Here is a 23,129-nt window from a genome sequence, read left to right on the forward strand (position 1 = left end):
AAGGGATGGATCTGTTTTGTCAATAGCAAGTGAGGAAAAGAATCATTTGAGTGATGTGCTTCCTGTAATAACTTCCTGTTTTTTGTACAAAAGCTTTTCCTACGTTGTTGTCTAAAAGTCTTCTTGTTTGTCTGATTCCGTTAATCACTCATCATCATCATCATCATCCATACATCAACCGCTTCCCGTCTCCTCCCAGCCGAATGTGATCACGTATGAAACAAAAAAGTTCTACCTCAAAGGTAGATGATCATGTGACGGACCGGATCCGATATCTCCTCCCAAAAAAAATATAAACACTGTGGAATGTTTTGGAGATGATTTGGTGATTGAGTTGATGTTGATGTCACTATACCCCCCGCCCAACCCCCCACCCCCACGCGCAGTACAGCGGAACCCGCTTATGTCGTCCCTTCTCGTTTTTACTAAAAAGCGTTTTGTTGACATTAAATTCGACCCATCCATCCATTTTTCAGCTATGCCGGAGTCTATCCCAGCCGTCGGGGCACACACGCTAACCACCAGGCCACCGTGCTATGAAAAGTGAATGCGTTTATGTCAACATATGTGTCAGTGTTTCTAACTTCAGTATCTCCAAGCTGCGTGAAATGACAATACCATGTGTGCGCACAGTCGGTGACTTCCTGTTCAGTGCAAAATAAGCTTCAAAATAATTTATTTTTTAAGTTAGTCACCAGAATTAGATTAGCATATTGGGTAGAATGTTGTTGTCATGGGTAGTTGAGGCAAACAACAAAATGTCCGCAGTTGCACTCTTTATAAGGGTGACCAGATGCCCTGTTTTTCCAGTCAGTGGCTTCCTGTTCAGTGCAAAATAAGCTTCAAAATAAATTTTTTTCAAGTTAGTCACCAGAATTAGATTAGCACATTTGGTAGAATGTTGTTGTCATGGGTAGTCAAGGCAAACAACACAATGTTTGCAGCAGCACTCTTTAAAAAGGGTGACCAGATGCCCTGTTTTTCCAGTCGGTGACTTCCTGTTCAGTGCAAAATAAGCTTCAAAATAATTTATTTTTTAAGTTAGTCACCAGAATTAGATTAGCATATTGGGTAGAATGTTGTTGTCATGGGTAGTTGAGGCAAACAACAAAATGTCCGCAGTTGCACTCTTTATAAGGGTGACCAGATGCCCTGTTTTTCCAGTCAGTGGCTTCCTGTTCAGTGCAAAATAAGCTTCAAAATAAATTTTTTTCAAGTTAGTCACCAGAATTAGATTAGCACATTTGGTAGAATGTTGTTGTCATGGGTAGTCAAGGCAAACAAGAAAATGTCTGCAGTTGCACTCTTTAAAAAGGGTGACCAGATGCCCTGTTTTTCCAGGACAAGTCTCCTGCTTTAGAAAGTGATGAAAATATCCTGTTTTTAAAAATTCTCTTTACAAACAAAAATACTAGTTGCTGGGCCGGATGGTCTGGATTTTTCAGTCCTCAAATAAGTTAGCTAAACGTGGGGGGCGTGGACATAAACGGGTTCCACTGCGTTATTATTTATCTATTGCGGGCGTCCTACTAGCACATCGGGTGTCGTATCGGGTCAACTTGCTACATTTCAAGCAACTGTGAGTACTGATCATATAAATGGTTACTGTAGCGAGAATGAACAATTGAGGACGCTAAGCTATTTGGCTTTAAAGGGATCGATGTGCAACAAGAGGTTAAAAGGTTAAAGCTTTTGAGTAAACGTTGAGTCGAGCCCCGAGTAAGACGTTGGTAGCACGGCCACCGATGCCAACTTAAGTGCCTTCTGTTTAATCGCTAGGCCTCGAGCCAAAGACAGGCAGCAGTGATAGCCTTTTTAAAAATGTAACAGGCACTGGCAAATTGGAAAAATCCCCCCCCCCCCCCCCCAAAACAAAAGCCCTGACCATTCTTTACACCCTCCCACATGTTACTTTGTCATGTTTTCATCCAAAGGATTGTACTTGTTCATCATGGATTCTGCCCTTTAGCTGCATGGACTGTTAACATTCTGGGTTATTTTTCGTAAAAAAAAACAAACAAAACAAACAAAAAAAAAAAACAGGAAAGGGTGGGATGCCGGGAATTCACGTGTCAGCACATTTTCATTTCAATTTGTTTGTGGATAAAAAATCTGGGTTTGCTTCTGTATTGCCAAAAGTGTTTTAAAACGCTGTATTTTCTTACTTGGAAAAAGTGTTACAAGGATTGCAGCTGGGAGCATCTTGGGGGCGGGGGCGGGGTGGGGGTGGGGGGGCTGCAATGGAGGCTCAAATGAAGGGAAAAACTGTGGAAGACACATGTGAGAACTTTTGAAATTGTGGCACTGTCGTGTGGAAACGATCAACCATTAAAACATTCCCTCTCAGACGACCTCTCGATGGAAGTTTTTTCAACCGATGACTCGGACAACCAAACTTTTTACAAGGTCAAGGTCAAATCTATTTCTACATTTCCAACAATCAAGTGCCCAAAGAGCTGTACAGCAGCCAATAGAACACAAAACACGCATGCATAATAATAATAAGTCTTACAGCTAAAAGTCAAAGTAAAATAATGACACTAAAAACAGTCAAACAATAAACGAATAATAAAAATAAGAATAAAAATGCCCAAGTTGACCCGTGTTAAACGTCAGACCATAAAAGTCAGATTTCAATAACTTTCTAAGTAAATAAAGTATCCATTTTCATTGACGACTTCTTATGTAAGACTTTATTTTTATTTAAGACTTTATTCTCATAAATGGACAACTTCCTTTTTCTTGTAAATGTCAAAGTTTTTTGTCTTACGTATGTAAGACTTTCTTTTAGTTAATTCACGACATCTCGTAACTTGACAACTTTAACATTAACGTACGACTTTCTCGTATATTTTTTTGTAAATCGTAAATGTAAGACTATAGTCTTGTTTATTTACGACTTTTTCTTGTAAATGTAAGACTATAGTCTTGTTAATTTACAACTTTTTCTCGTAAATGTAAGACTTTCTTCTTGCTAATTTGAGACATTTTCTTGTAAATGTAAGACTTTCTTCTTGTAAATGTAAGACTATAGTCTTGTTAATTTACAACTTTTTCTCGTAAATGTAAGACTTTCTTTTTGCTAATTAGAGACTTTTTCTTGTAAATGTAAGACTTTCTTCTCATAAATGTAAGACTATAGTCCTGTTCATTTACTGTTTTCTTGTAAATGTAAGACTTTCTTCTTGCTAATTAGCGACTATCTTCTTGTAAATGTAAGACTATCTTCTTGTAGATGTAAGACTATAGTCTTGTTAATTTACAACTTTTTCTCGTAAATGTAAGACTTTCTTTTTGCTAATTAGCAAGTTTTTCTTGTAAATGTAAGACTTTCTTCTCGTAAATGTAAGACTTTCTTCTCGTAAATGTAAGACTTTCTTCTTGTAAATGTAAGACTTTCTTCTCGTAAATGTAAGACTTTCTTCTCGTAAATGTAAGACTTTCTTCTCGTAAATGTAAGACTTTCTTCTTGCTAATTAGCGACTTTTTCTTGTAAATGTAAGACTATAGTCTTGTTAACTACTCTCTTCTTGTGAATGCAAGACTTTCTTGTTAATTTACAACTTTTTTGGTAAATTTAAGAGATTATTCTCGTAAATGTAAGACTTTATTCCCTTTCATTAACGACTTTTTCTTGTTAATGTAAGACTTAATTTTTTTAAAAAGATTTTTTCTTTTAAATGTAAGTCTTCTTTATGAATGTAAGTCTTGTTAGTTAACGACTTTCTTAATTTATGACTTTTTTGTAAATGTAAGACTTTATCCCTTTCATTAACGACTTTTTCTTGTAAATGTAAGACTTCTCATAAATGTAAGACTATAGTCTTGTTCATTTATGCGTTTCTTCTCATAACTTTTTTGTAAATGGATCCATTTCTAGTCATCCAAATGTGACATTTGAATTTAAATAAGAAATCCCATCCCATCCTAAATGAATACAATACTGACCAACTTTATTTCCTCTTGAAATTGTGCAATCATTCATTTAAAAATACATTCAACTGCTGACAAAATTACGACTGATCACACTTGCTTGAGGAAAAAAAAACCCCATGGTTCCGCTATGATTTGGCGTCTGGGAGAAGCTTTGCCGTTGTGGTGGCGCCTCGGACTCAGCAGGATTGTTGCATGACTAATATTCGGAAGCACTTTAGTGTCGCCAATTTTCAATTGCGTTTTAAACTTGCATTCATTCATCGTCATCATCAAGCACATCCATCATTAATAAGGCACTCAGAAACACAGCTGGTGATTGGACGTCGATTGATCCAGTCTGATGAGTGCAAATGATGATGTAACCAGTTGGCCGTGCGCATGACTCGAGCCTCAGAGCGTGCAGGGGTATTTGGTCCAAGGCGGAATCTTGCCCGTTTCATTGGCTAGCCTCCAGTATCTTTGCCTCAGGGTGAAGGCCGCTGCTTTGGGCTGCCTCTGCCTGGTGAAAATACCCTTCTTGTTGCCCTCCACACGAATGAGGGCTGCAAACACAGGGGGGGGGGGTCCACAAGAAGCTTGTCAATAATTTGTCATGGAAATCAGCAAACTCATCAATTTGTAAATGACAATAATGTCATAAAGTAACAAAAAATGCATTTTCTCATAAATGTACAAGAAAAGTTTTTATTCTTGTTCATTCACGACTTTCTTCTTCTGCATTAGAAGCAAGTTGAACCCCCCCCCCGAAAAAACGACACGTTTTTTGTCAAAATGAGGACCCCGATGCGTGTGTGTGAGGTTTCCAGTGTCTTTTTCACCAGAAAAGTGCATTACCAGCACTTTGAAAAAACTGAAAAAAACGCCATACTAACCCCTTACGTTTTTTGTCAAAATGACCAAATTCAAACATTGACTTTTTATGCCATTTTTGGGTGCTTCTCAGGCCCCTGATGCGTGTGTGTGAGGTTTCCAGTGTCTTTTTCACCAGAAAAGTGCATTACCAGCACTTTGAAAAAACTGAAAAAAACGCCATACTAACCCCTTACGTTTTTTGTCAAAATGACCAAATTCAAACATTGACTTTTTATGCCATTTTTGGGTGGTTCTCAGGCCCCTGATGCGTGTGTGTGAGTTTTTTTGTGTCTTTTTCACCAGAAAAGTGCATTACCAGCACTTTGAAAAAACTGAAAAAAAAACGCCATACTAACCCCTTACGTTTTTTGTCAAAATGACCAAATTCAAACATTGACTTTTTATGCCATTTTTGGGTGCTTCTCAGGCCCCTGATGCGTGTGTGTGAGTTTTTTTGTGTCTTTTTCACCAGAAAAGTGCATTACCAGCACTTTGAAAAAACTGAAAAAAACGCCATACTAACCCCTTACGTTTTTTGTCAAAATGACCAAATTCAAACATTGACTTTTTATGCCATTTTTGGGTGCTTCTCAGGCCCCTGATGCGTGTGTGTGAGGTTTCCAGTGTCTTTTTCACCAGAAAAGTGCATTACCAGCACTTTGAAAAAACTGAAAAAAACGCCATACCCTTACGTTTTTTGTCAAAATGACCAAATTCAAACATTGACTTTTTATGCCATTTTTGGGTGCTTCTCAGGCCCCTGATGCGTGTGTGTGAGGTTTTTTGTGTCTTTTTCACCAGAAAAGTGCATTACCAGCACTTTGAAAAAACTGAAAAAAAACGCCATACTAACCCCTTACGTTTTTTGTCAAAATGACCAAATTCAAACATTGACTTTTTATGCCATTTTTGGGTGCTTCTCAGGCCCCTGATGCGTGTGTGTGAGTTTTTTTGTGTCTTTTTCACCAGAAAAGTGCATTACCAGCACTTCGAAAAAACTGAAAAAAACGCCATACTAACCCCTTACGTTTTTTGTCAAAATGACCAAATTCAAACATTGACTTTTTATGCCATTTTTGGGTGCTTCTCAGGCCCCTGATGCGTGTGTGTGAGTTTTTTTTGTGTCTTTTTCACCAGAAAAGTGCATTACCAGCACTTTGAAAAAACTGAAAAAAAACGCCATACTAACCCCTTACGTTTTTTGTCAAAATGACCAAATTCAAACATTGACTTTTTATGCCATTTTTGGGTGCTTCTCATGCCCCTGATGCGTGTGTGTGAGTTTTTTTGTGTCTTTTTCACCAGAAAAGTGCATTACCAGCACTTTGAAAAAACTGAAAAAAACGCCATACTAACCCCTTACGTTTTTTGTCAAAATGACCAAATTCAAACATTGACTTTTTATGCCTTTTTTGGGTGCTTCTCAGGCCCCTGATGCGTGTGTGTGTTTTTTTTGTGTCTTTTTCACCAGAAAAGTGCATTACCAGCACTTTGAAAAAACTGAAAAAAACGCCATACTAACCCCTTACGTTTTTTGTCAAAATGACCAAATTCAAACATTGACTTTTTATGCCATTTTTGGGTGCTTCTCAGGCCCCTGATGCGTGTGTGTGAGGTTTCCAGTGTCTTTTTCACCAGAAAAGTGCATTACCAGCACTTTGAAAAAACTGAAAAAAACGCCATACTAACCCCTTACGTTTTTTGTCAAAATGACCAAATTCAAACATTGACTTTTTATGCCATTTTTGGGTGCTTCTCAGGCCCCTGATGCGTGTGTGTGAGTTTTTTTGTGTCTTTTTCACCAGAAAAGTGCATTACCAGCACTTTGAAAAAACTGAAAAAAACGCCATACTAACCCCTTACGTTTTTTGTCAAAATGACCAAATTCAAACATTGACTTTTTATGCCATTTTTGGGTGCTTCTCAAGCCCCTGATGCATGTGTGTGAGGTTTCCAGTGTTTTTTTCACCAGAAAAGTGCATTACCAGCACTTTGAAAAAACTGAAAAAAACGCCATACTAACCCCTTACGTTTTTTGTCAAAATGACCAAATTCAAACATTGACTTTTTATGCCATTTTTGGGTGCTTCTCAGGCCCCTGATGCGTGTGTGTGAGGTTTCCAGTGTCTTTTTCACCAGAAAAGTGCATTACCAGCACTTTGAAAAAACTGAAAAAAACGCCATACTAACCCCTTACGTTTTTTGTCAAAATGACCAAATTCAAACATTGACTTTTTATGCCATTTTTGGGTGGTTCTCAGGCCCCTAATGCGTGTGTGTGAGTTTTTTTGTGTCTTTTTCACCAGAAAAGTGCATTACCAGCACTTTGAAAAAACTGAAAAAAAAACGCCATACTAACCCCTTACGTTTTTTGTAAAAATGACCAAATTCAAACATTGACTTTTTATGCCATTTTTGGGTGCTTCTCAGGCCCCTGATGCGTGTGTGTGAGGTTTCCAGTGTCTTTTTCACCAGAAAAGTGCATTACCAGCACTTTGAAAAAACTGAAAAAAACGCCATACTAACCCCTTACGTTTTTTGTCAAAATGACCAAATTCAAACATTGACTTTTTATGCCTTTTTTGGGTGCTTCTCAGGCCCCTGATGCGTGTGTGTGAGTTTTTTTGTGTCTTTTTCACCAGAAAAGTGCATTACCAGCACTTTGAAAAAACTGAAAAAAACGCCATACTAACCCCTTACGTTTTTTGTCAAAATGACCAAATTCAAACATTGACTTTTTATGCCATTTTTGGGTGCTTCTCATGCCCCTGATGCGTGTGTGTGAGTTTTTTTGTGTCTTTTTCACCAGAAAAGTGCATTACCAGCACTTTGAAAAAACTGAAAAAAACGCCATACTAACCCCTTACGTTTTTTGTCAAAATGACCAAATTCAAACATTGACTTTTTATGCCATTTTTGGGTGCTTCTCAGGCCCCTGATGCGTGTGTGTGAGGTTTCCAGTGTCTTTTTCACCAGAAAAGTGCATTACCAGCACTTTGAAAAAACTGAAAAAAACGCCATACTAACCCCTTACGTTTTTTGTCAAAATGACCAAATTCAAACATTGACTTTTTATGCCATTTTTGGGTGCTTCTCAGGCCCCTGATGCGTGTGTGTGAGTTTTTTTGTGTCTTTTTCACCAGAAAAGTGCATTACCAGCACTTTGAAAAAACTGAAAAAAAACGCCATACTAACCCCTTACGTTTTTTGTCAAAATGACCAAATTCAAACATTGACTTTTTATGCCATTTTTGGGTGCTTCTCAGGCCCCTGATGCGTGTGTGTGAGGTTTCCAGTGTCTTTTTCACCAGAAAAGTGCATTACCAGCACTTTGAAAAAACTGAAAAAAAACGCCATACTAACCCCTTACGTTTTTTGTCAAAATGACCAAATTCAAACATTGACTTTTTATGCCATTTTTGGGTGCTTCTCAGGCCCCTGATGCGTGTGTGTGAGTTTTTTTGTGTCTTTTTCACCAGAAAAGTGCATTACCAGCACTTTGAAAAAACTGAAAAAAAACGCCATACTAACCCCTTACGTTTTTTGTCAAAATGACCAAATTCAAACATTGACTTTTTATGCCTTTTTTGGGTGCTTCTCAGGCCCCTGATGCGTGTGTGTGTTTTTTTTGTGTCTTTTTCACCAGAAAAGTGCATTACCAGCACTTTGAAAAAACTGAAAAAAACGCCATACTAACCCCTTACGTTTTTTGTCAAAATGACCAAATTCAAACATTGACTTTTTATGCCATTTTTGGGTGCTTCTCAGGCCCCTGATGCGTGTGTGTGAGGTTTCCAGTGTCTTTTTCACCAGAAAAGTGCATTACCAGCACTTTGAAAAAACTGAAAAAAACGCCATACTAACCCCTTACGTTTTTTGTCAAAATGACCAAATTCAAACATTGACTTTTTATGCCATTTTTGGGTGCTTCTCAGGCCCCTGATGCGTGTGTGTGAGTTTTTTTGTGTCTTTTTCACCAGAAAAGTGCATTACCAGCACTTCGAAAAAACTGAAAAAAACGCCATACTAACCCCTTACGTTTTTTGTCAAAATGACCAAATTCAAACATTGACTTTTTATGCCATTTTTGGGTGCTTCTCAGGCCCCTGATGCGTGTGTGTGAGTTTTTTTTGTGTCTTTTTCACCAGAAAAGTGCATTACCAGCACTTTGAAAAAACTGAAAAAAACGCCATACTAACCCCTTACGTTTTTTGTCAAAATGACCAAATTCAAACATTGACTTTTTATGCCATTTTTGGGTGCTTCTCAGGCCCCTGATGCGTGTGTGTGAGTTTTTTTGTGTCTTTTTCACCAGAAAAGTGCATTACCAGCACTTTGAAAAAACTGAAAAAAAACGCCATACTAACCCCTTACGTTTTTTGTCAAAATGACCAAATTCAAACATTGACTTTTTATGCCATTTTTGGGTGCTTCTCATGCCCCTGATGCGTGTGTGTGAGTTTTTTTGTGTCTTTTTCACCAGAAAAGTGCATTACCAGCACTTTGAAAAAACTGAAAAAAACGCCATACTAACCCCTTACGTTTTTTGTCAAAATGACCAAATTCAAACATTGACTTTTTATGCCTTTTTTGGGTGCTTCTCAGGCCCCTGATGCGTGTGTGTGTTTTTTTTGTGTCTTTTTCACCAGAAAAGTGCATTACCAGCACTTTGAAAAAACTGAAAAAAACGCCATACTAACCCCTTACGTTTTTTGTCAAAATGACCAAATTCAAACATTGACTTTTTATGCCATTTTTGGGTGCTTCTCAGGCCCCTGATGCGTGTGTGTGAGGTTTCCAGTGTCTTTTTCACCAGAAAAGTGCATTACCAGCACTTTGAAAAAACTGAAAAAAACGCCATACTAACCCCTTACGTTTTTTGTCAAAATGACCAAATTCAAACATTGACTTTTTATGCCATTTTTGGGTGCTTCTCAGGCCCCTGATGCGTGTGTGTGAGTTTTTTTGTGTCTTTTTCACCAGAAAAGTGCATTACCAGCACTTTGAAAAAACTGAAAAAAACGCCATACTAACCCCTTACGTTTTTTGTCAAAATGACCAAATTCAAACATTGACTTTTTATGCCATTTTTGGGTGCTTCTCAAGCCCCTGATGCATGTGTGTGAGGTTTCCAGTGTTTTTTTCACCAGAAAAGTGCATTACCAGCACTTTGAAAAAACTGAAAAAAACGCCATACTAACCCCTTACGTTTTTTGTCAAAATGACCAAATTCAAACATTGACTTTTTATGCCATTTTTGGGTGCTTCTCAGGCCCCTGATGCGTGTGTGTGAGGTTTCCAGTGTCTTTTTCACCAGAAAAGTGCATTACCAGCACTTTGAAAAAACTGAAAAAAACGCCATACTAACCCCTTACGTTTTTTGTCAAAATGACCAAATTCAAACATTGACTTTTTATGCCATTTTTGGGTGGTTCTCAGGCCCCTAATGCGTGTGTGTGAGTTTTTTTGTGTCTTTTTCACCAGAAAAGTGCATTACCAGCACTTTGAAAAAACTGAAAAAAAAACGCCATACTAACCCCTTACGTTTTTTGTAAAAATGACCAAATTCAAACATTGACTTTTTATGCCATTTTTGGGTGCTTCTCAGGCCCCTGATGCGTGTGTGTGAGGTTTCCAGTGTCTTTTTCACCAGAAAAGTGCATTACCAGCACTTTGAAAAAACTGAAAAAAACGCCATACTAACCCCTTACGTTTTTTGTCAAAATGACCAAATTCAAACATTGACTTTTTATGCCTTTTTTGGGTGCTTCTCAGGCCCCTGATGCGTGTGTGTGAGTTTTTTTGTGTCTTTTTCACCAGAAAAGTGCATTACCAGCACTTTGAAAAAACTGAAAAAAACGCCATACTAACCCCTTACGTTTTTTGTCAAAATGACCAAATTCAAACATTGACTTTTTATGCCATTTTTGGGTGCTTCTCATGCCCCTGATGCGTGTGTGTGAGTTTTTTTGTGTCTTTTTCACCAGAAAAGTGCATTACCAGCACTTTGAAAAAACTGAAAAAAACGCCATACTAACCCCTTACGTTTTTTGTCAAAATGACCAAATTCAAACATTGACTTTTTATGCCATTTTTGGGTGCTTCTCAGGCCCCTGATGCGTGTGTGTGAGGTTTCCAGTGTCTTTTTCACCAGAAAAGTGCATTACCAGCACTTTGAAAAAACTGAAAAAAACGCCATACTAACCCCTTACGTTTTTTGTCAAAATGACCAAATTCAAACATTGACTTTTTATGCCATTTTTGGGTGCTTCTCAGGCCCCTGATGCGTGTGTGTGAGTTTTTTTGTGTCTTTTTCACCAGAAAAGTGCATTACCAGCACTTTGAAAAAACTGAAAAAAAACGCCATACTAACCCCTTACGTTTTTTGTCAAAATGACCAAATTCAAACATTGACTTTTTATGCCATTTTTGGGTGCTTCTCAGGCCCCTGATGCGTGTGTGTGAGGTTTCCAGTGTCTTTTTCACCAGAAAAGTGCATTACCAGCACTTTGAAAAAACTGAAAAAAAACGCCATACTAACCCCTTACGTTTTTTGTCAAAATGACCAAATTCAAACATTGACTTTTTATGCCATTTTTGGGTGCTTCTCAGGCCCCTGATGCGTGTGTGTGAGTTTTTTTGTGTCTTTTTCACCAGAAAAGTGCATTACCAGCACTTTGAAAAAACTGAAAAAAAACGCCATACTAACCCCTTACGTTTTTTGTCAAAATGACCAAATTCAAACATTGACTTTTTATGCCTTTTTTGGGTGCTTCTCAGGCCCCTGATGCGTGTGTGTGTTTTTTTTGTGTCTTTTTCACCAGAAAAGTGCATTACCAGCACTTTGAAAAAACTGAAAAAAACGCCATACTAACCCCTTACGTTTTTTGTCAAAATGACCAAATTCAAACATTGACTTTTTATGCCATTTTTGGGTGCTTCTCAGGCCCCTGATGCGTGTGTGTGAGGTTTCCAGTGTCTTTTTCACCAGAAAAGTGCATTACCAGCACTTTGAAAAAACTGAAAAAAACGCCATACTAACCCCTTACGTTTTTTGTCAAAATGACCAAATTCAAACATTGACTTTTTATGCCATTTTTGGGTGCTTCTCAGGCCCCTGATGCGTGTGTGTGAGTTTTTTTGTGTCTTTTTCACCAGAAAAGTGCATTACCAGCACTTCGAAAAAACTGAAAAAAACGCCATACTAACCCCTTACGTTTTTTGTCAAAATGACCAAATTCAAACATTGACTTTTTATGCCATTTTTGGGTGCTTCTCAGGCCCCTGATGCGTGTGTGTGAGTTTTTTTTGTGTCTTTTTCACCAGAAAAGTGCATTACCAGCACTTTGAAAAAACTGAAAAAAACGCCATACTAACCCCTTACGTTTTTTGTCAAAATGACCAAATTCAAACATTGACTTTTTATGCCATTTTTGGGTGCTTCTCAGGCCCCTGATGCGTGTGTGTGAGTTTTTTTGTGTCTTTTTCACCAGAAAAGTGCATTACCAGCACTTTGAAAAAACTGAAAAAAAACGCCATACTAACCCCTTACGTTTTTTGTCAAAATGACCAAATTCAAACATTGACTTTTTATGCCATTTTTGGGTGCTTCTCATGCCCCTGATGCGTGTGTGTGAGTTTTTTTGTGTCTTTTTCACCAGAAAAGTGCATTACCAGCACTTTGAAAAAACTGAAAAAAACGCCATACTAACCCCTTACGTTTTTTGTCAAAATGACCAAATTCAAACATTGACTTTTTATGCCTTTTTTGGGTGCTTCTCAGGCCCCTGATGCGTGTGTGTGTTTTTTTTGTGTCTTTTTCACCAGAAAAGTGCATTACCAGCACTTTGAAAAAACTGAAAAAAACGCCATACTAACCCCTTACGTTTTTTGTCAAAATGACCAAATTCAAACATTGACTTTTTATGCCATTTTTGGGTGCTTCTCAGGCCCCTGATGCGTGTGTGTGAGGTTTCCAGTGTCTTTTTCACCAGAAAAGTGCATTACCAGCACTTTGAAAAAACTGAAAAAAACGCCATACTAACCCCTTACGTTTTTTGTCAAAATGACCAAATTCAAACATTGACTTTTTATGCCATTTTTGGGTGCTTCTCAGGCCCCTGATGCGTGTGTGTGAGTTTTTTTGTGTCTTTTTCACCAGAAAAGTGCATTACCAGCACTTTGAAAAAACTGAAAAAAACGCCATACTAACCCCTTACGTTTTTTGTCAAAATGACCAAATTCAAACATTGACTTTTTATGCCATTTTTGGGTGCTTCTCAAGCCCCTGATGCATGTGTGTGAGGTTTCCAGTGTTTTTTTCACCAGAAAAGTGCATTACCAGCACTTTGAAAAAACTGAAAAAAACGCCATACTAACCCCTTACGTTTTTTGTCAAAATGACCAAATTCAAACATTGACTTTTTATGCCATTTTTGGGTGCTTCTCAGGCCCCTGATGCGTGTGTGTGAGGTTTCCAGTGTCTTTTTCACCAGAAAAGTGCATTACCAGCACTTTGAAAAAACTGAAAAAAACGCCATACTAACCCCTTACGTTTTTTGTCAAAATGACCAAATTCAAACATTGACTTTTTATGCCATTTTTGGGTGGTTCTCAGGCCCCTAATGCGTGTGTGTGAGTTTTTTTGTGTCTTTTTCACCAGAAAAGTGCATTACCAGCACTTTGAAAAAACTGAAAAAAAAACGCCATACTAACCCCTTACGTTTTTTGTAAAAATGACCAAATTCAAACATTGACTTTTTATGCCATTTTTGGGTGCTTCTCAGGCCCCTGATGCGTGTGTGTGAGGTTTCCAGTGTCTTTTTCACCAGAAAAGTGCATTACCAGCACTTTGAAAAAACTGAAAAAAACGCCATACTAACCCCTTACGTTTTTTGTCAAAATGACCAAATTCAAACATTGACTTTTTATGCCTTTTTTGGGTGCTTCTCAGGCCCCTGATGCGTGTGTGTGAGTTTTTTTGTGTCTTTTTCACCAGAAAAGTGCATTACCAGCACTTTGAAAAAACTGAAAAAAACGCCATACTAACCCCTTACGTTTTTTGTCAAAATGACCAAATTCAAACATTGACTTTTTATGCCATTTTTGGGTGCTTCTCATGCCCCTGATGCGTGTGTGTGAGTTTTTTTGTGTCTTTTTCACCAGAAAAGTGCATTACCAGCACTTTGAAAAAACTGAAAAAAACGCCATACTAACCCCTTACGTTTTTTGTCAAAATGACCAAACTCAAACATTGACTTTTTATGCCATTTTTGGGTGCTTCTCAGGCCCCTGATGCGTGTGTGTGAGATTTCCAGTGTCTTTTTCACCAGAAAAGTGCATTACCAGCACTTTGAAAAAACTGAAAAAAACGCCATACTAACCCCTTACGTTTTTTGTCAAAATGACCAAATTCAAACATTGACTTTTTATGCCATTTTTGGGTGCTTCTCAGGCCCCTGATGCGTGTGTGTGAGGTTTCCAGTGTTTTTTTCACCAGAAAAGTGCATTACCAGCACTTTGAAAAAACTGAAAAAAACGCCATACTAACCCCTTACGTTTTTTGTCAAAATGACCAAATTCAAACATTGACTTTTTATGCCATTTTTGGGTGCTTCTCAGGCCCCTGATGCGTGTGTGTGAGGTTTCCAGTGTCTTTTTCACCAGAAAAGTGCATTACCAGCACTTTGAAAAAACTGAAAAAAACGCCATACTAACCCCTTACGTTTTTTGTCAAAATGACCAAATTCAAACATTGACTTTTTATGCCATTTTTGGGTGCTTCTCAGGCCCCTGATGCGTGTGTGTGAGGTTTCCAGTGTTTTTTTCACCAGAAAAGTGCATTACCAGCACTTTGAAAAAACTGAAAAAAACGCCATACTAACCCCTTACGTTTTTTGTCAAAATGACCAAATTCAAACATTGACTTTTTATGCCATTTTTGGGTGCTTCTCAGGCCCCTGATGCGTGTGTGTGAGGTTTCCAGTGTCTTTTTCACCAGAAAAGTGCATTACCAGCACTTTGAAAAAACTGAAAAAAACGCCATACTAACCCCTTACGTTTTTTGTCAAAATGACCAAATTCAAACATTGACTTTTTATGCCATTTTTGGGTGCTTCTCAGGCCCCTGATGCGTGTGTGTGAGGTTTCCAGTGTCTTTTTCACCAGAAAAGTGCATTACCAGCACTTTGAAAAAACTGAAAAAAAACGCCATACTAACCCCTTACGTTTTTTGTCAAAATGACCAAATTCAAACACTGGCATTTTTTTTCTTCTAAATTCACAACTTTCTTCTCATGAATGTAAGACTTTATTGTTGTTACATTTATGACAAAAAGTCATAAAATAACACTTTTTCTCGTTAATTTACAACTTTCTTTTCTTTACTTTTCTCTAGACTTTATTGTGGCTTTATTCTCATAAATGAACAACTTTTTTTTTCTTCTAAAAGTCCAACTTTTTGTCTTACAAATATCAGACTTCCTTCTCATGAATTCACTACTTTTTGTACCTTGACAACTTTATTATCATTAATGTTAGATTTGCTTGTACATTTTTTTTTCTTGTAAATGTAAAACTTTCTTGTTGTTAAGCTATAGTCTTCTATACCACTTTCTTTTTGTAACTTTATGACTTTTCTTGTAAATGTACAACTTTTTATCTAGTAAATTAAAACTAAGGCCGTCCAAGAGCGGGTGGGGTGTGTGGTGCTGTGCAGAAAGCAGTACCTTGTGCAGTCATGAAGTCGGCAAAGTTCCAGATGAGTTCACCGATGACATACTTCTTCCTCTTCTGGTCGAACACGTTGTGGTAGCTCTGCAAGACTACCTTCTGGTACTCCTCCGTAAACATCACGGGCGGATCCTGGAGCGAGAAAAGAAAACAAAGCAGGGCGTCAACGTGCTTCGCCGCCCGGTGCAGCAGGGGAGTGGATTGCTTGGCTGTGGACGGGAAACGCGTCCTCACGCTGTGAAGACCCGGCACCGCATCTGCTCCGTATTCGGTCTGGATGATGGGCTTCTCGTACTTTCCGTACCAGTTCTCGAACTGCGTGTTGAGCTGGATGGGGATGACCTCCAAGTGGCCTGGATCGTGGTACCAGGAGTAGTAGCTGTTGACGCAAACCACGTCCACATAGCTGGCCTTGGCACAGGAGATGAGAGGAGATGGAGATGATTAAAGCTGCATTCCCAGTAGAGCTGGGATATCACCGGAAATATGCAGCTTTTTCCTCATTCAAGGGACGTCAGCCATCTCACTAAGACGGGATTTGACTCCAAATACAAAACATCAGGGCAGAGGAATGTGAATGTGAATTTTGTAAATTTTTCTCCAAGTCATTTTTTATTTTTAAATACATATTTTCTACATTTTAATATTTGTCATTTCTATATTTGTATAGAATTTTTACTTTTTGTTTTATTTACAGTATAGTTTACAGTCATTTATAATTACATAGTAAACTTCTACTTAAACCATTATATTTTATTTCATTTTTTTCTACATTTTTATTTGTCAAAATATATTTTTGGATATATTCTCACATTGATGTATTTATTTATTTACGGCCTACTTTATTGTAAATGATCTTTACTTGAAGTTTTTTTTTAATTTATTTTGTACATTTTTCTACGAGTCATTTTTTATTTTTAATTACATATTTTCTACATTTTAATATTTGTCATTTTTATATTTTGATAGAATTTGTACTTTTTGATTTCTTATTTACAGTATAGTTTAAAGTCCTTTTTAATGACATTGTACACTTTATATTTTATTTCATTTTTTTCTACATTTTTATTTGTCATTTAAAATATATTTTTGGATATATGCTCTCATTGATTTCGTATTTATTTCAACTCTTACAAATAATGCATACATTGTTATTTAGTTAAGACCCACTTTATTGTAAATGATCTTTTTTGAAGTTTTTTTAAATATTTTTTATTTTGTAATTGTCATTTTTTTAATTTTTAAATACATATTTTCTACATTTTATTATTTTTGATATTTGTAATTTCTATATTTTGATAGAATTTTTACTTTTTGATTTTTTTATTTACAGTATAGTTTACAGTCATTTTAAATTACTTTGTACACTTCTACTTAAACCATTACATTTTATTTCATTTTTTTTCTACATTTTTATTTGTCATTTAAAATATATTTTTGGATATATGCTCTCATTGATGTATTTATTTCAACTCTTACAAATAATGCATACACGAATATAAAATGTTAATCTTGCACTAAATAACACGACAAAATGACATATTCCATAACGATCAATTAATACAAACCAAACATAAATGACTACATATAACTAAGTTATTGCTTAATTAAAGTTTCCAAAAAAGTCAGTGTCATCTTTTTCAAGATTCGGTAGGAACATTTAGATAAACTAAGACTGTATTGACTCAATGAAGACAAAATGAAGATAACTCACCCCTCTGTCTCTGGCATAGTAACTGTTTGTGATATAAGTCACAGGTCGGGTGGGATCCAGGGTCTTTGTATGTCCAATTAAACTCCTGAGGGACACACAAAAAACACATGACAGGAACAAGTGGCTACTGGTTACTTACACTCGCCTTTTAATCTCATGAGATCTTGTTAGCATAGAAAACCTGTTTATGAACATTATTAGAGCCCTCTAGATATGAAATAGCACCCTTTACACTGGCATAAGCCATCATAGAATTACTATTATTAGTCCACATAAAGATTTCAATGAAATTCATATTTTTTTTCACAAAACAGCAGATGAAACACGGCCTGCCAGGACATTGCTGTCCTCCTCCTCTTCCTGGGAACTAAACCCACAAAAGTCGTCTTCTCTCCCTCACTTTTTTTTTTACTTCCTGTTCTGTCCAGTACTTCCTGCAGTGGCTATTGTCTCATCTTAACACTTCTAATTAAACCATTTTATTTTATTTTATTTTTTTCTACATTTTTATTTGTCAAAATATATTTTTGGATATATTCTCTCATTGATGTATTTATTTATTTACGGACCACTTTATTGTAAATTATCTTTATTTGAAATTTAAAAAAAATATATTGTGTACATTTTTCTACAAGTCATTTTTTTTATTTTTAAAAACACATTTTCTACATTTTAATATTTTCAATATTTGTAATTTCTATATTTTGATAGAATTTTTACTTTTTGATGGATGGATGGATGTTAATATTTTCAATATTTGTAATTTCTATATTTTGATATAATTTTTACTTTTTGATGGATGATGGATGGATGGATGGATGGATGGATGGGTGGGGTTTGGATGGATGGATGTTAATATTTTCAATATTTGTAATTTCTATATTTTGATATAATTTTTACTTTTTGATGGATGGATGGATGAGTGGGTGGGGTTTGGATGGATGGATGTTAATATTTTCAATATTTGTAATTTCTATATTTTGATAGAATTTTTACTGATGATGGATGGATGGATGGATGGATGGGTGGGTGGGGTTTGGATGGATGGATGGATAGATAGATAGGAGCACTTTATTGTAAATTATCTTTATTTGAAGTTTAAAAAAAATATATTGTGTACATTTTTCTACAAGTCATTTTTTTATTTTTAAAAACATATTTGCTACATTTTAATATTTTCAATATTTGTAATTTCTATATTTTGATAGAATTTTTACTTTTTGATGGATGGATGGATGGATGGATGGGTGGGGTTTGGATGGATGTTAATATTTTCAATATTTGTAATTTCTATATTTTGATAGAATTTTTACTGATGATGGATGGATGGATGGATGGGAGTAGAGCGACGGGCTCTTGTTACGCAGCGGCTGTTTGCTATGTCCTGAATGGGGGGGGGGGGGTCCCACTGATCTTGATTAGGATTAACATAACATTTGCTTAAATATGCTATTTTTGGACTAATTATTACTAATTACAGGCCGTATTCAACCATGAAACAACAATGATTTCTTCCTTTCATATATTTTTGAAATCCCGTAATGGCCCCCAATGCAGGGAAAGAACTCACTTGAAGTAAAAATCAGCAGGAGCCATCTCCGATGCCGGCTCGTTGGCCACTGACCACATGACCACAGAAGGATGGTTCTTGTCCCGACGCACCAGCTCATCCATGACATCCAGATGATGGGCCAGGGAGGCGTTGCCGAAACTACGACTGCGCAGACAGACAGACAGTATGACACGATGACGCTTCGTCGCAGGCATTTTCTTGCCACGCCACGTCACCAATAATTTGCACTTACATGTCTTTGATGCCCACCCCCGGGCATTCATCTATGACCACAATGCCGTGGCGGTCACACATCTGCAGGATCTCCTCCGCGTACGGGTAGTGGCTGGTGCGGAACGAGTTGGCTCCCAACCACTTCAGCAAGTTGAAGTCCTTGACGATCAGAGGCCAGTCCAAGCCTTTACCTCGAATCTATGACATCAGACAAACAACAATAGAACCAAGGAACACTAGAACCAAGGAACACTAGAACGCCTCCATGTTGCAGCCATGATTCTATTCAATATTATGTACTATTACTTCAATATTATGTACTATTACTTCCTTTATTCATTTTCTACCGCTTATCCTCATGAGGGTCGCCGGCTGTCTTCGGGCGAGAGGCGGGGTACACCCTGAACTGATGGCCAGCCAATCACAGGGCAGACAAACAACCATTCACACTCACATTCATACCTATGGCTAATGGAGTGGCTAATTAACCTAGCATGTTTTTGGAATGTGGGAGGAAACCGGAGTACCCGGAGAAAACCCACGCATGCACTGGGAGAACATGCAGAGATGGCCGAGGGTGGAATTGAACTCGGGTCTCCTAGCTGTGAGGTCTACGCGCTAACCACTCAACCGCCGTGCAGCCTATTATGTACTATTGATTTTTAAATGTACAATGTACACATATACTACGGTACACATATAGTCATTGTATGGTCATATCACTTCGTACTTCGGTACGGGGCAAAAAAAAAAAAATTTAAATAAATAAATAAATAAATACCTTAAACTGTATTATGGAAAGCAGGAAGTGAACAAATGTAACAGTTAGTGATTGTAAAAGTACCAGATGGAGGGGTAGGATTTAATAAGCTTTGCTTCTTCCTACTCCTTTTGGACATGTGGAACTGGGAACTGATTATGGGATGCATTCAATTGTAATCTGATGCATGTTCAAATGAAATTAAACCATTACCATTACAAATAAATACTCATTTTTAGACCAACAAAGTGTAAGAGGATGGTTATGGCGGTCATACTAAAATAGTGTTGGGGACCACTGGTGAAGTTCATGCCGCCTCCAAAGACATAAGTAAGTTGTGTGCCTCCATCTAGTAGTACTCACATCTGCGTCCTCGTGCTTATTGACTCCGTGGAAATAGAAGGGCTTGCCGTTGATGAGGAACTGGGTGCTGGTGACGGCGACGGTGCGGATGCCGACTGGTAGCATGTACACATCCTCATATGCCGAGCTTCCATCCGCTGCCATCAAGCGAACCTTCACGTCAAGTGAGGATAAGAACAGTGGGGAATTTTTAGCTGCATTTTGCTTCCCAGTTATCCCGTTTCAGTAGTTCTTATACGATAGTGACAAAGTCAAAAATGTGTAAGAGGCGTCCTGACTTAAAGTGCGCTCACCTCCAAAGAGTAGAGATAAGCGGGATTCTCATGCATCAAGTACGGCCACCAGAGTTTGACGTCAGGGACTTTGAGCACTCCAGATGGCCCACTGGAGGACGCCACCGTGTGGGCATCTTTATCTGTCAGTAGGACCTTCAGGGTGGCTCCAGCAGCATTTTGGACGGATACTTTGTATCGGACTAAACCTGAAACACAAAATTGAAAATTAAAATGAACAAAGCATCATTAGAGCCCTGTAGACATGACAAAACACGACTATAGTCACATTTATACTCTTTTTATTTACAACATATTGCGCAACTGCAGGGTCTTGAGACACATGCTAACTCGCAAACTAGAGAGCTAGCCACCTAAACGGTAGCATTCAAGTTATTTCCTTTAAACTTAAATAGCCAAAAACTTACCACTTCCACACGGAGAGGGAGGATAACTATTAACAGTTATTTAACCTTTAACATGAACATGAATCAAACGTAATAATTTTTTCTGGGTACATGATACCATACAGCATCCATATCAAACTTGCGCAGGCCGCACTAACATTAAACTTTCATATCAAGGCGGGGGCCTCAAACTAGTGTCCTGCGGGCCACATTTGGCCCGCGGGACACATGTTTGTGACCCTTGCTCTATTGTGATGATATGTAGTATGCTCCACTGACCACCGCCAAGCTTAAATGACTGATTTCCACTTATTACATCTAATATATTGGGTAAAATGAGTGTAAAAGTGACTATAGGGGTGCTATTTTACGTGTTGAGGGCTCATAATTTGTGTCAGTTGATTTCATAAACTGGAAGGTGTGTTTTTTTTAATGTACCTGTGCTATCCAAGAAGTCCGTCACCACTGTGATGTCGTCCACATAAGCCTTGGGAGTCGTGTACAGCAATACAGGACGGTGAATCCCGGCATAGTTAAAGAAATCAAAGTTGATGTTTTGCACAAAAAAACCTTCAGGATACCTGTTGCATAAATAAGAAAAAAAAACAATGAGCTTCCCACTGATCTCCTGGAAAGTGTTTGAACTGGGTAGACAAAATGAATGACGTTACATGGTGGAGTCATTAAGGTACTGGATGGTTCCTGGAGGAAGAGTCTCCAGGGTGAGAGTGTTGTTGACTGCAATGGTGATCCTGCTGGGCGACGTCGGGTCATCTCGGAGTACACCGCTGATGTCTGCTTCAAAGGGAAGGTGGCCGCCTACGTGCTCGGTCACTTTCACCCCATTCACCCACTGAAAATGATAACAGAGACTCCGTTGGGACATCTCAAAAAGCTACACATTTTTATTGTGTCCATGATGCTTACCACCACTGAATAATAATGTGCACTTCCCACCCGGAGAACAATCCTTATTCCTTCGTCTGCGAGCCAGCGGGCAGGCACCACCACCTCTTTCTCATACCACACCCAGCCAATGAAATCTCTCAATTTGGGGTCCTGGGTAATGTCGTTGAAGCTGGCCGGAACAGGCATGTCGATCACTGGACCGGTCTATATCAGAAGGCATGAAATCAAGTCATACTTTGATAATGTTTGTTTTAGTGGGTGCAATTTCAGGTTGCATGAATGACTGCATGACATTATACCGGGAAGTACATCAAACATTTTAGCTATGAATGAACTATATTAGAAAAAAGTGAATCTACGCAAGTGTCAAAGTTCACTCCATTGTAAAAGGGCCATCAGTGTGCCGCCACAGGTGACAGTGCACTGATCACTTAAAAGTCCTCAAATACCGGAAAACTATTCAAGAATGACAGAAAAAGTAACTACATTTGTCTCTAGTTGCTTTTGAGAAAATGTGTCACCAGATTTTGCGACAAAACGCACAGTTTTCAACACTGGAGTGGTGTGTCAGTCATGAACGAATCCGCACTACGAGCACCACTGCATGTTTAACTCCGCCCCTTCTTCTATTCAGTGTAAACACAAAGACGTCGCGACTTTGAGACCAATGATATTCGCATTGAAAAGAAAAAACAAATAAAAAACTAATCGGCTCCCAGATATCTCCTGTAATTCATTTCAAAGAGCCGGCTCGTTCACGAACGACACATGACACATAATGGCTGCATTCAGGCTCCCTCGTGCCATATGGAAACATACTTCCTTCCCGGATGTGTTTAAGCTCATTGCAAGTTCCGTCTGCAATGCCATTATACATTTATGAAAATGGCCGAAAAGTGTGACACCACGTAACAAGTTAATTCTGCAGTGCTGCTCACCTCAGTAAGACGACGTTTGTACCAAGCCCTCTCAAATCCTTGGTTCCGGTTTGGGGACATGTCGGCCCTGAAGCTCCATAGCCCGCTCAAGTCCTTCACTTCCCTGGAAGAAGACTCGCGAGGAAATAGCATTCCTGAATTCAGAATGCACATGGCGTCCCGCACCACCACACTAAAAAATATAAACCCGAACACGGACCGTCTTCCCTGCGTCAACATGTTCCCACTGCTTAGTCCGCTAACCGGATGTGGCGTTCCTCTTCGTATAATTGTGTTGTTTTAGTGAAATAGCTCCGTCAATTTCCTGCTTTCGTTGTCTTTAGTGTAGTTAACACAAACATTGTATCTACAACTTCGCTATAAGCATGACAAATTATATTCTACCTCTGTATTTTTTTCAGCTCGTAGATATACAACATTTGTGGAAAGCGAACCCGGAAGTTTGCTCTGCTGTCTGATTT

At 38.1% G+C, this 23,129-nt stretch overlaps 1 protein-coding gene across 1 annotated transcript; it reads right to left on the reverse strand.

Moving 5' to 3' along the window:
- Window positions 1-3,932: 3,932 nt before the first annotated feature.
- Window positions 3,933-23,129, reverse strand: gusb (glucuronidase, beta). The gene is made up of 12 exons (XM_058088015.2): window positions 22,669-23,129; window positions 21,749-21,934; window positions 21,493-21,674; window positions 21,260-21,402; window positions 20,436-20,623; window positions 20,143-20,295; window positions 19,039-19,217; window positions 18,804-18,950; window positions 17,234-17,318; window positions 15,754-15,930; window positions 15,516-15,651; window positions 3,933-4,478 (listed from the first exon to the last, which is right to left on the reverse strand). Exons 1-12 carry the CDS (start codon window positions 22,885-22,887, stop codon window positions 4,327-4,329), a joined length of 1,947 nt encoding a protein of 648 aa, XP_057943998.2. The 5' UTR covers window positions 22,888-23,129; the 3' UTR covers window positions 3,933-4,326.

Source organism: Doryrhamphus excisus, linkage group LG21 (genome assembly GCF_037039965.1).
Source record: "Doryrhamphus excisus strain RoL-2023G ecotype Guam linkage group LG21, RoL_Dexc_Guam_v1.1, whole genome shotgun sequence".
NCBI lineage: Eukaryota > Metazoa > Chordata > Actinopteri > Syngnathiformes > Syngnathidae > Doryrhamphus > Doryrhamphus excisus.